General features: G+C 37.3%; 1 protein-coding gene across 3 annotated transcripts in view; it reads left to right on the forward strand.

Annotated features, from left to right (window-relative positions):
* LOC129441075 (voltage-gated potassium channel subunit beta-3) overlaps positions 1-12,955 on the forward strand; it is a 58,381-nt gene that overhangs the window by 3,350 nt on the left and 42,076 nt on the right. Inside the window, exon 1 of one of the 3 annotated variants that reach the window (XM_055200816.2) lies at positions 8,964-10,304. The exons of 1 other annotated variant lie outside the window; for it this stretch is intronic. In XM_055200816.2, the coding sequence (XP_055056791.1) occupies positions 10,042-10,304 (263 nt within the window). In that variant the 5' untranslated portion in view covers positions 8,964-10,041. Of the gene's footprint in view, positions 1-8,963; positions 10,305-12,955 lie in introns of those variants that run through there. One more of the 3 variants, XM_055200818.2, reaches the window with a different exon arrangement.

The following is a 12,955-nucleotide window of genomic DNA, read 5'->3' on the forward strand; positions in this document are numbered from 1 at the left end:
ATAATTTAATCTAACAGTGCTGAAAAATGATGACTTACCTCAAATGAAGTGAGCACTACAAACACAAGCCTCTTTGATCTTTGCATTGTCCCAGTCTGCACGTTAATTGCTTGCAGACGCAGATGTTGTATTTTTTTGTTTTTGAGATTCTGCATGACTCGCGAAAACTTAACGGAAGACCTGGTGCGATTTTCACAGCCCACGACGTAAGTAGGCATTTTTGACGATACCGAATAATACGCAACTGAATCTGCTGTAATGACTTTTCTGACCCCGACATGCGCAGTGGGAACAGCCTGTGACGTGAACCATGAAGGGGTCTATACCAAATACACAAAATAAGTCTGCAAGTGTGCGTTTCACATATGTAAAATGTGACCTTTCAACGTGATTAAGTAATACGTAAGGTCGCGCTGGCGCATCACACGGCTAGTGCAAGATGACAATAAGTGGTTTTAAAGTACTTTTTTTTTGCAAGGATGACAATCATTTTGCTATAAGACCCTTATGCCTCGGTTGGGAATGTTTAGAGTCCTTTGAAGCTGCATTGAAACTGCAAACTGTTGACGTCTACTAAAGTCCACTATATGGAGAAAAATCCTGGAAATCACGTGAAAACATTGTATTATACCAAATACACACACACACACACACACAAAAAAAAACATTTTTAGCAATGAAATAGGTGCACTTTAATTCTAGATTTTTAAGAAAACATGCTAATTTCACGTATCCGTTTTTCTGAAAAACAATGCTGTTGCCGGTCAGGATTGTCTGTTTTTGTTTTGATCTGTGTGATCCTGCCCACTGGCAATTTACCCAATAGTGTATTTTTGACAGCTCGGTTGCCAGTTACCTGATTGCTTAAAGGTGCCAAAGAATGCATTGAAATAGTATGTTAAATTGTTCTTTAATATTCACATAGAAGTTATGTAACTTTATTAACATGTATTTATACACACCAAAGTGAATTGGAAAATACACCTCACCTAAAGGATTATTAGGAACACCATACTAACACTGTGTTTGACCCACTTTCACCTTTAGAACTGCCTTAATTCTATGTGGCATTGATTCAACAAGGTGCTGAAAGCATTCTTTAGAAATGTTGGCCCATATTGATAGGATAGCCTCTTGCAGTTGATGGAGATTTTGTGGGATGCACATTCAGGGCACAAAGCTCCCGTCCCACCACATCCCAAAGATGGTCTATTGGGTTGAGGTCTGGTGACTGTGGGGGCTATTTAAGTACAGTGAACTCATTGTCATGTTGAGTTCTGCACAGCCTGCACAGTGGTAACACAGTGGTAAGTCAGCCCATTCTCCTCTGACCTCTAGCATCAACAAGGCATTTTTTCCCACAGGACTCCCGCATACTGGATGTTTTTCCCTTTTCACACCATTCTTTGTAAACCCTAGAAATGTTTGTGTGTGAAAATCCCAGTATCTGAGCAGATTGTGAAATATTCAGATCGGCCCGTTTAGCACCAACAACCATGCCACTCTCAAAATTGCTTAAAATCACCTTTCTTTTTCATTCTGGCATTCAGTTTGGAGTTCAGGAGATTGTCTTGACCAGGACCACACACCTAAATGCATTTAAGCAACTGCCATGTGATTGGTTGATTAGATAATTGCATTAATGAGAAATTGAACAGGTGTTCCTAATAATCCTTTAGGTGAGTGTATGTGCACCACTTTTTCTTTGGGCAAAATTCAAGTTTCATCTTACGTTTGTGGGTTTTTAAGTATCAGTGTTGATATTTCTCATTATTTCAGTTCATAACTGTATTGTGTTGCAGTTGGTGTGCAAATCATACTGCATTGGTTCTGCTACAGATATCAATGATGTAAAATCCATGTAATGTTAGATTTCTTTTTAAACTGTAGAGATCAGTGAGCCATTAAAAAATAATACGCAAGCTCCTGCACTCCTAGAAAAAAGATACAAGAAGGTACAAAAGTTGTCGCTGGGGCGGTACCTTTTCAAAAAGTACACTTTTGTACCTCAAAAAAAAAAAGATATATTACGACCTTTTTCCAAGGTACCGTCTCAGAGACAATTTTTGTTCCTTTTTTCTAAGAGTGTGATAAAATGGGGAATGATAAAAGATAAATAAGCTATAAGCTACTTTATCCTTTAATCCTTAAAGACTGTCCAAAAGATAAAATCATATCAGCCAGTTCAGACTTTTTTTTCCATGACTCTTAAAGGGATAGTTCACCCAAAAATGAAATACTGTCATCATTAACTCACCTTCATGTTGTTCTAAACATGCATGAGTTTATTTTGTTGAACCCAAACAAAATAAGTTTGATAAATAATGGTAAGCACACAGTTGGCGGTACCCATTGACTTCAATAGTATTAGTTTTTCCTGCTATGGAAGTCAATGGGTACCAAAGAATGTGCGGTAACTGTGTAAATAATCTTACTCAACTGTACACTCCTAAAAATAAAGGTGTTTAAAAGGTTCTTCTCATTGATGCCATAAAATCACAATTTTTTTGGTTTCACGGAGAACCACTTGGCAAAGGTTCTTTAAAGAACCATTTCTATAAGACATTTTGTAATCTGAAGAACTATTTTCACCTTAAAGAACCTTTGGGAAACAGAAACATTCTTCAGAGGGTAAAGGTGCTTTAAAGCAGTGGTTCCCAAACTTTTTCAGCGTGCGGCCCCCCTTGTGTACGGTGCGTTCCTTCGCGGCCCCCCAAAGAAAATTTGTGACAATAAAAACGTTCTAAAAATCAACATTTTACTTAAAAAAAACCCATTAAATTGTACAAAAAATTAGTGCTTTTGGTTAGTAGCCTATTTTTTAGGTTTAATTACACAGAATTCATGATAAATTAATGTATTTCATAAAATGTCATAAAACTGGGGCCCCCCTGGCACCATCTCGCGGCCCCCAGTTTGAAAACCACTGCTTTAAAGAACCATTTAGACAGATAAGGTTCTTCTATGGCATTGTGAAGCATCTTTATTTTTAAGAGTGTAAATACCAAACAAAGTGCAGTTTTATTATGAATAAAATTATGTTGAGTGTTTTGTATACATTTTGTCCATCTCTAATCTTCTAAATAATATTTTGTGGACCCGTGTGAATGTGCTCTTTTGAATTATGTGACATTTTCAAATATTATAACAAATAAGAGAAAATTAATACACAGAGATGTAAGATGGACAAATGAGTCCATGTACAGTGATTTGAAGACGGGAATAGGAACAACAGACACTCTTTAGATTTGTCTGAATATTGCTGTAAGAGCGACTGTGTGTGCATGTGTGCTTATGCTTTTATTGCGTTTTCTCCAGATGGAGGCACTTAAAAGCTTTGTCTCTCCAGGGGGAGGACAGATCTGTTTCCAGGTTTCCTCTGTTGAAAAACATATCCTTACGTCCATAAATAATTAAGATGCAGTTCTCATTCTGAACACTAGAGGCAGTGCAACCGATCTACTGCAAGCAAATGTGAAATTAACTGTTTTCCAATCTCTTGAATCTTAATGAAATTAGAACAGAACTTCTATTGTGCTCAGATAAATCCCTTAACGCTATCTTTCCAGACCTACTTTATACGTTTTTCATCAATGAATTAATTTCTGTGCTTATGACTCAATTATGCGTTTAGTGGGACACACCTTTCAGGCAAATAAGAGGGCAGACTCTCTTTTTAACCGCCTTTAACCGCCATATGGCCTAAATCAAAAACCAGGTGGTTCATGATCTGATTCTACATAACACACATTCAAGCTAAACACGCTGTACATTCAATCTGATAAAACTGGAGTAGATGAAAGGAATTGCTTTCACTTGAGAAGATTATTTTTAAAGGGACACTCCACTTTTTTGAAAATAGGCTAATTTTCTATCTCCCCTAGAGTTAAACATTTGATTTTTACCGTTTTGGAATCCATTCTGGTGTAATAATCAAGGACTTTGCTGCTGTACCAATAATATTACGCAGTGCCTCCTTGGTTACTTTCAATAGCAGGGGACTATTTTCGGGCGTTGCGTAATATCATTGCGGCTGCTGCATCCATGTTACAGCAGCAAAGTCCTTGATTATTACGTAGAAAATCACAACCTTCAATTCTCCGTCGGTCCTAGTACACGATGTAACTACAGAAGAGTCAAGTTTCAAATAGGAAAAACATCGAAACACCCTGGTTATTTTTTAGCGCGATGCCAATGGTCCAATCAGATTCAATGGACTATGCCAAGCTATGCTAAAAGTTACAGAGATCGAGCCTATTTAAAAAAAAATGAGCCTATTTTCAAAAGTGGAGTGTCCCTTTAATGGATTGTGTAGTTTAATTGGTTGAGCATTGCGTCATGTCATTGGTTCGATCCCAGAGAACACTCATACTGATAAAAAATGTATACCTTAAATGCACTGGAAGTTACTTTGGATAAAAGCAGCTTAAACATTTTGCTTACCCCTGAGAATGTTTCGCTTACGCTAGGCAGGTTTTGTAAACATTGCTTTGACAACATGATTTATTTATATAGTATTTATCACCTTATAATATGGTTCCTTTGGACACAAAAGCATAAATGCGACCATTTTCAAGATCAACAACCTTGTGGATCCTTGGACAACATTCAAATCCACCAGCTGGGTATCAGGGTTATCTATATCTACCCAAAATCTATATTTATAATTTCCTGTCCGTTGCTTATGTTTACTTGAATGAGGAAGGACTCTTTAACTCACACATGTGCTAATAATCATTTTTAAATCATTTATTAAAATCGGGTAACATTAAAGAAAACGTATTATAAATATATTATATATTATATATGTATTAGATATATTATAAATATTTATTCCATTTAACTTTTATTTGTATAGCACGCCACTTACAATACAAAATACAGGTTTACATTTACATTTATGCATTTGGCAGACGTGGGTTTTTAACGGGGAGATTGGGAATTGCAACCAATGTCAATTTCGAAACGCAAAGAGAAGCTACGGTAGCCACCACATGACAAACACAACATCGTCTGACACAACGTAGGGACGAAATGCATTTTTTAGAGCAGTTTGTCTGTTTAGGGCTACTGAAGAAACATGACGGTGACTTCCATGTGGGTGATTCTCACGAAAACTTGGTTTTAAAAATGTCAAGAATGAAAATGTAAAAATTGCTTAAATTTACTTTTTTTCCCACCAGACATTGAAAAACAAAGTCTGGAGTAAATGGGAACATTAATTTAAAAACTTTTACTTATCATTTAACACTTTTTGTAACATAATTTAAAAAATTAGTCCTAAAAAATCTCATTACCGCAACAGTCAGAAAACATCAACACTGACATATTTTCAAAATGACATGACAAACCTGAAAGAACATAATTTGGAGATTCTGCACATGCATTTAAAATCAAAGTATTATACTTCTATTCATTAAATTAACATTTAATAAGCATCTGTTGCGGTAATGATAATCAAAATTTTGTGTAAGCATTCTGACAAGACAATATTTCAAATTAACTGTATAAAAATGATCTTACCTGGTAGCCATCTTGAAGTAACTGGTCCATGTGCTTGGTCACTCAAAATCAAACTTTATTAAAATTCTGTATGTGTGCTTAAACTGTTCTCAAAAAGTGTTGCGGAGGATGAGAACAACAGGCATGGACACAACAATTTACTAATTTTTATTCATTATTATTATACATGAATATTCAGTAAATATTTTTTCTGTCATCTAAAGTAGTCTAGTAAAACATCCATTTATTTTTTTTCTTAATATTTTTGTGTTAATTTAATTAAATTACAACATAACGCATGTTCAAACACAGCCGGACACATTGCGGTAATGAGAATTTCAGCAGAAAATGAGAAAAAATTTACAATTATAAATTCTTATGTTGAAATCACACATTGTGCAAGGTAGAACACAGTATTGTGTTAATTCTGATGCTTTTTAATGTTACTATATTACACATTTTAAGCTAAAATCATTAGTGCCGTGGTGTTTCAATGGTTTTGTGAGAATCACCCATGTAAGAGGGCTCGCGGTATATGTAGGTAAAAACGGCTCATTCTAAGGTAATAAACACAATACAGTTCATTATGTAAGGTCTTTATACACCACTGACAATATATTATGTACGTTGCATTTCTGTCAAGAGATCCTTCAAAAGTCATTGCACCTTTAGGCTATAAATTTTTTTCAGTGTCCTGGGATCAAACCCACAACCTTTTGCACTGCTAACACAATGTTTGATTACTAAGCTACAGGAACCCCCACCCAGGTTTCAAAAAAGTTATATCATAATGTGAGAGTCTCTGATAAAACAGTTTCAATAAAAAAAATTTCTTAGGCCCACAAGCAGCCAAAGATGACTGTAACAAAAATCACGAAACATTTATTGATACAAATGAAACAAAATATTTAATGAATCGCCTCTCAGCTGGTGTGTATTAATAGAGTAAACTGACTAGATTATTTACATACACTGTTTAGTACAAACTGATTTTGATAAGATTAATGATTAAGTGTGTTTGAAGAATTGATCGCTGTGGTGCATGATGTCGTCATATCTGTTTAGCTGTGGTCATCGAGGTGCATTGAGTTGTTGAACCAGTAATTCTTTAGTTTGAATCACACAAAAGATTAATCTTTCAGGCTGATTGGTAGTGGATGTAGAGTAAACAAACAAGTCAACGGCTCTACTAACTGTAAGGCGGGACTTACTTTCCCAGCTGTGATATTTTCCACTAGCATGACTCTATCAAATAGGAGATTGGCTCTTGTAATCATATTGAGGGTATATGGTATCATCTTATGCTGTGTCAAGGCTTATCGAGTCTTATAAGTTTAATTTATGCTGACTAGCGATTTTTAAATGCATTTTAGCACCATGGACAGCAATCATTGTATTTATATGCAATTCCTCTCTCTCTCTCTCTCTCTCTCTCTCTCTCTCTCTCTCTCTCTCTCTCTGGCTCTGTATTGTGTACAGATGTTCTCTGATGAGAGCAGATTTGTTCATTCCCCCCCATGTTCACCACACAGCAAGGCTGCACCGTCACTGGCTGCCTCCTCTGCATTGCCTCGTTCTGATTGGCTGGCTGTAGTCTCTGTGCACCCTGATGCATCCAGTACAGCTTGGAAAAATATGTTAGCTGCATGACAGCGTACAAATGCAAGTCCACTTCCAGTGTGAGTCAATTAGACATCATTTGTCAAAATGTAAAAAGACTTACAAGATATATTATGCAGTGCAAAGCCCTTCCTCCTGAAACAACTGATGCTGTGCCTATGTTTACATTAGGGAATAAATAAGAGGCATAAACGAGGATGATTAAAGTGTGCGCTAAATAATAATTTGTGGTTTTACTATGGACGATTGTCGATTGCAGCAGCAACAACAAAAACAACTGGCTTTTGTGGACTAAACGCAACTTCCGTTGACTTAAAATCAATAACAACAACAAGAGTCGTTTTACAGTAGTTTATTTCTAAAAACAATGGAAATAAATTACGGATAAATTACCTTCATTCATATATCATATCTAATGCCTATCAACTATTACACTGAGCTAATGTTTTTGAATTAAAGGATGGAATGTTAGCTTCAGGTCCTTGAACTCTTGCCTGGCTGCCAAACATCTCTGCACAGTTCTGATTCATGCTTGTCTTTGTTTCAGTATCAGTTTAGCCACTAGCTAGACTGATAAATAAATACAGACCGGAAGTTCACTCGGTTCAGCAGCGTAACCGCGGCAACGCGTGTGCATCGGATGAAACAGTCTATAGCAGTGGTTCCCAAACATTTGCAGCGTGCGGCCCCCCTTGTGTACGGTGCATTCCTTCGCGGACCCCCAAAGAAAATTTGTGACAAAAAACTGTTCTAAAACTCAACATTTTAATAAAAAAACATTCAATTATACAAAAAGTCGTGCTTTTGGTTAGTACCCTTATTTTTTTTAGGTTTAATTACACAGAATTCATGATAAATTAATGTACTTCATAAAATGTCATAACACTGGGGCCCCCCGGCACAATCTCGCGGCCCCCAGTTTGAAAACCACTGGTCTATAGGACTTTAGTTCTAACACTCTAAAATGGCTGGGTTATTTCTGACCCATAATGGGTAAATATTGGACAGAACACGTGCTGGGTTAAAATGGATCCAATGCTGGGTTATTTTAACCCAACTGCTGGGTTATTATACCCCATGGTTGCATAACAATAACCCAACATTGGGTTATTTTTAACCCAGCACAGGGTCATTTTTTCTGTCCAATACTTGCCCATTATGGGACAAAATAACCCAGACATTTTTAGAGTGAACTTTGGCCGAAACTGTTTTGTGAGTTGAAAGTGCATTTTTATTGTGCACTCATCACAAGGATTTTTGCTTGACATTGCATAAATCTCTTGCAGTTTGGTGTGTCTTGGATATTTTGATAGATGCACTGATAGCATACAGTAGGGCCCAGTTTCAAGAAACCCCTTAAAGGGATAGTTCACCAAAAATGAAAATGTTGTCATCATTTACTAACCATCAAGTTGTTCCAAACCTGTATAAATTGTTTTGCTGAACACAAATAAAGATATTTTGTATATTTTGTTAGATATTAAGATAACAATTAACTAAAAATATCTGGGGCACCATTCACTTCCATAGATTTATTTACTTTATACAAACGTCAGAATAGCTGCTTTGTATTCAGCAAAAAAAGAAGGTTAGTAACAACTTTAGGGTGTGTCAATTTTGAGGGTGACTATCCCTTTAAGTTTAAGTAAAACCTTTAGTTCTAATTGTCGTAAGTTAAAGGGGTTTCTTGCATCCAGCAACAGACTCTACTTGGATTAAAAATTTAAAAAAGAATGCTTAAGGATGGGTCTTTAATAATTCTGATAGAAAATTCAATAGGAAGTCTTTAGCAATTTTTCACTAGTATCCATAACCTTTAAAATTACAGGAATCTGTGTGTCATTGTATACAGCATGTGTCGTACTGCAATTGTGGTTTAGATGAAGTCATATTAATATTCCTCAGTGTACAAAACATATTTTATTTAAAAAACTGCAACGTAATTATTCCGCAGTGGTCCTGCTCAATTCACACATTAATCACAATGGAATTTCGAGAGAGAGAGAGAGAGAGAGAGAGAGAGAGAGAGAGAGAGATGGTGGGTGGGGGTTCACATTAGGTTTGGGTTTTGAGTTGGCAGCATTTCGTTTGATGGCTCTGTCGCACTGACAGGATTCTCTCTTTAACTTCGCATTTCCATCGACGGCATGTCGTCGTGGACGCGTAAAAATATGCTACATTTCGCCAACTGCATGTAATGTGACACAACCCACATAGCGTGACTATGGAATATGGGCGATGCGGAGCTGTCAAACTCTTCTTTGATCGCCTGCGATGGTCACCATGGCAATAATTACGCGTCAGGAGAACAGCGCCGTGTGGAGATCGCGTAAAAGCGCACTGTCTGTCAGATAGTGACCGTTTCCAGAACAGGTGCGTGCATGTGTGTGAATCGCTCTCAGTCCGGCTATAGACCGACGATGGGATGGCACGGCGCGGGTGAACGCTAGATCGCCCGGCTCGGGTGTTATTTGGTGAAGCGGCACCGGCTGTTGCGCATCACGTTGGTGGAAACCCGGCGTGGATGGGTGGCGGTTCCGCATCGCAAGGAGATCCCCCCGCCTCGCGCAGAGAGACCACCCGGATTCTGCAGAGGAATGCCGCGACGCGCCGACAGCGAGCGTCTTTACATTGCGTCCATCGGGGTATTGGAGAAGTGCAGTGGGCGAAGGCATAGGCTGACTCTGCGCGCAACAGACCGCGGCCAGTCGTGACTTTCACCTGGCGACACAAACACGGACCCTATCGCGTTTGGACGCGTGCCATCCGCGCAACAGCTGCGCGTTAATGCCAGCAGGTGCAAGACCTGACTTTAGTGCTGGTTTGCCCTGTGCATCACTCTATCTGTTACATTCTCTTGGCATTCATTGTGATAAACTCAAGCACACAGTGGCTGCAGTTGTGTGAACACTGGTCAGGATGCAGGTATCATTTGCCTGTACAGAGCACAATCTAAAGAGCCGCAGCGAGGATCGGCTGTGTGGCCTGCGAACTGCCCCTCCACCAGGGGGCAGCAGCAGTGGAGGGGGCGGAGGGGAAAGAGGGAGCGGACAAGGAGGAAACGGCAACTATGCCCCTCAGAGCTCCGTCAAATTACGGGATACGATGGGACCCCGCCCTTTACCTCAAGGCCATGCCCACATGAAAGAGGCTATTGGACGACACAGTAGCATGAAATACAGGTAAGGAGAAAGGGCGGGGCTAGACAGGTGGAGGTGTGTGAGGTTTTGAGGTGTTGCAAAATATTTTAAAGGAACTTTCATATAATTCCACAGGACCATTTTTCCCGCCAAGCATAAAGAAACACATACAACTAGTCTTTCTCATATTCAATCCAGATAGAAATCCATTTTTTTACTTTGCTGTAAACAATGACATATCATGATAATTTAAACATCAGGGTAAAAAAATGACATGGAAAACTATTGAAAATGTTTTTTATTCGGCGTTTGTGTGTAACACCACATGTGACTGGTGTATTCTTTATGGGATGATGTTTTATGAGCTTTTTAAAGGGGTCATGACGTTGCTAAAAAAGAGCATTATTTTGTGTATTTGGTGTTCAAAAAAATATTAATTTCCACATAACGTACATTATTGTTGCTCCTCTATGCCCTGCCTTTATCAAACAAAGCTCATCGTTTTAAAAAACGCTGTGTGCTCTGATTGGCCTGCTATCCCTACCCAGTCTCACGAAGTTTCGTGATATAGTCACTTAATTTTTTGATTATTTTTTCGTGATATTATCACAAATTTCCGTGTGTTTTCGTGATCGTATAACGAATTCCTATTTTTGTGTGATTATAACGTATTGGTTACTTAACTGCTTTTTCCTATCTTTAAACCATTGTTGCTTCGGTTTAGGGTTAGATTTGGTGCTTGCATTAGAATGTCACTTTATATATTGGTTAATACTATTTTTTCTGATTAATTTTTTTATATGTGGCCTGGCGTTAGGGTTAGAGTTTGGTTTGGGTAGGGATTTAATTTTATGTAAATCGAACCCTAAACCGAAGTGACAATGGTAAGAAAATAGGACAAAACAGTTAAGAAACCAATACGTGATAAATCACACAAAAACAGGAATTCGTTATACGATCATGAAAAAACTCGGAAATTCGTGATAATATCACAAAAGAAAATCAAAAAATTACGTGATGATGTAAAGAAATTTCGTGAGACTGGGCTTTCTATCCAGTGGGTTGTGATTGGCAAATACCCTTAAGCATGTGACGGAAATGTTACGCCCCTTACCATATTTGGAATAATACAGCGTCTCCATGGCTTGGCGGTGGTGGCGAGAATACTACATCAAGAATAAAAGTTGCGCTTTCTTTCTTTACACCTGGGCGGTGTTATGCAAATCTTCCTACACAGTGATGTAGATATGTGGGCGTGTTTGAATGAGGCATTTTAGGAAGGCGTGGATGGGTTTTTACTTTTAGAAAGAATATCTTTTTGGGTTTGAGATTTTACAGATCTTCTATACACTGAATAAAAATAATTCATTCAATTTACTCCATTTTTTTAAGGTAAGTGGTTGCAATCAATTTATTTAAGCTACATTTAAACAAAAAATGGTAAAATAAAACAAAATAAACTTTTGTTTAAATGTAGCTTAAAGGGAACATTTTCCATGTTTAAGTGCTAATTGGGTCATTTTTTCAACCTAGAATTTCTATCAACCTAGAAAATGTGAAAAAGAACAACTCATTAACTTTGTTTTGGTAAACCATTCTCTGCAAGCATGTGAAAAAATAGGTCACTGAAATTTGGCTCCCCTTGTGATGTCAGAAGTCTCCCCTTGTGATGACCTACAAAGTGTCAATTTTAATTTTTTGCTATAATAAATTATCTATATGGTATTTTAAGCTAGAACTTCACATACGTACTCTCGGGACACCAAAGATTTATTTGACATCTTAAAAAAGTCTTGTGAAATGTCCCCTTTAAATAAAAATTATTGCAACCAATTGCCTCTAATAAAATTGAGTAAATTGAATGAAACATTTTTTCAGTGTACACTGAAAAAATGATTCATTGAATTTAATAATTTTTTTTTAAGGTAAGTGGTTGCAATCAATTTATTTAAGCTACATTTAAACAAAAAAGATTAGTAAAGTAAAATAAAATATAAAACTTTTGTTAAAATGTAGCTTAAATAAATTGATTGCAACCACTTACCTTAAAAAAATGGATTCAATTCAATTAATCATTTTTTCAGTGCACAAACAGCTTTTAACACTCCAAAGACAAAAGAAACATGAAATCACATCATATGACCCCTTTAAAGATTCATAAGGGCCCACTGACAGCCACTTAAAAAAAACCTGAGTGTGTGTGCATTGATGTGAGTTGAATGTGTGTCAAACGGGATCTTAAGAGAGGCAGACAGTGAATCAGCCCCTTTGAGGATACTGTATCTGTATGCAGTTTTGCTCGCATCTTTGCCTGGTTCACATTATTGGCCCAATGGCACGTATGCTTTATACATTATAAACACATAGCTGTCATTCTGTTCCATGTGGATTTATTTCTTACTGGCCAGCACACTGATCATATAGCTTAATTTATTTGACAGCATTATTCTCCACTGAAATATGTTTGTTAGGTTCAATACTTTATCGTGTCACAGTGAAGATGACTATAATTCATAGGTGGACTGTCTGAAGATGCTGGAGGGGTTGAAATTGCGAAAAAAAAATTTTTTTTACTAATTTTATTTGGTGCACTAGTGGCAGGTTTATTCTGCGGACTGCGATTATGTAACACACATAATGCCTGTTGTCCATTAATGTTTAAACACTGTGACTAATGGACCCAATGTCTATTA

This window comes from Misgurnus anguillicaudatus, chromosome 22, assembly GCF_027580225.2.
Source record: "Misgurnus anguillicaudatus chromosome 22, ASM2758022v2, whole genome shotgun sequence".
Taxonomy (NCBI): Eukaryota; Metazoa; Chordata; class Actinopteri; order Cypriniformes; family Cobitidae; genus Misgurnus; species Misgurnus anguillicaudatus.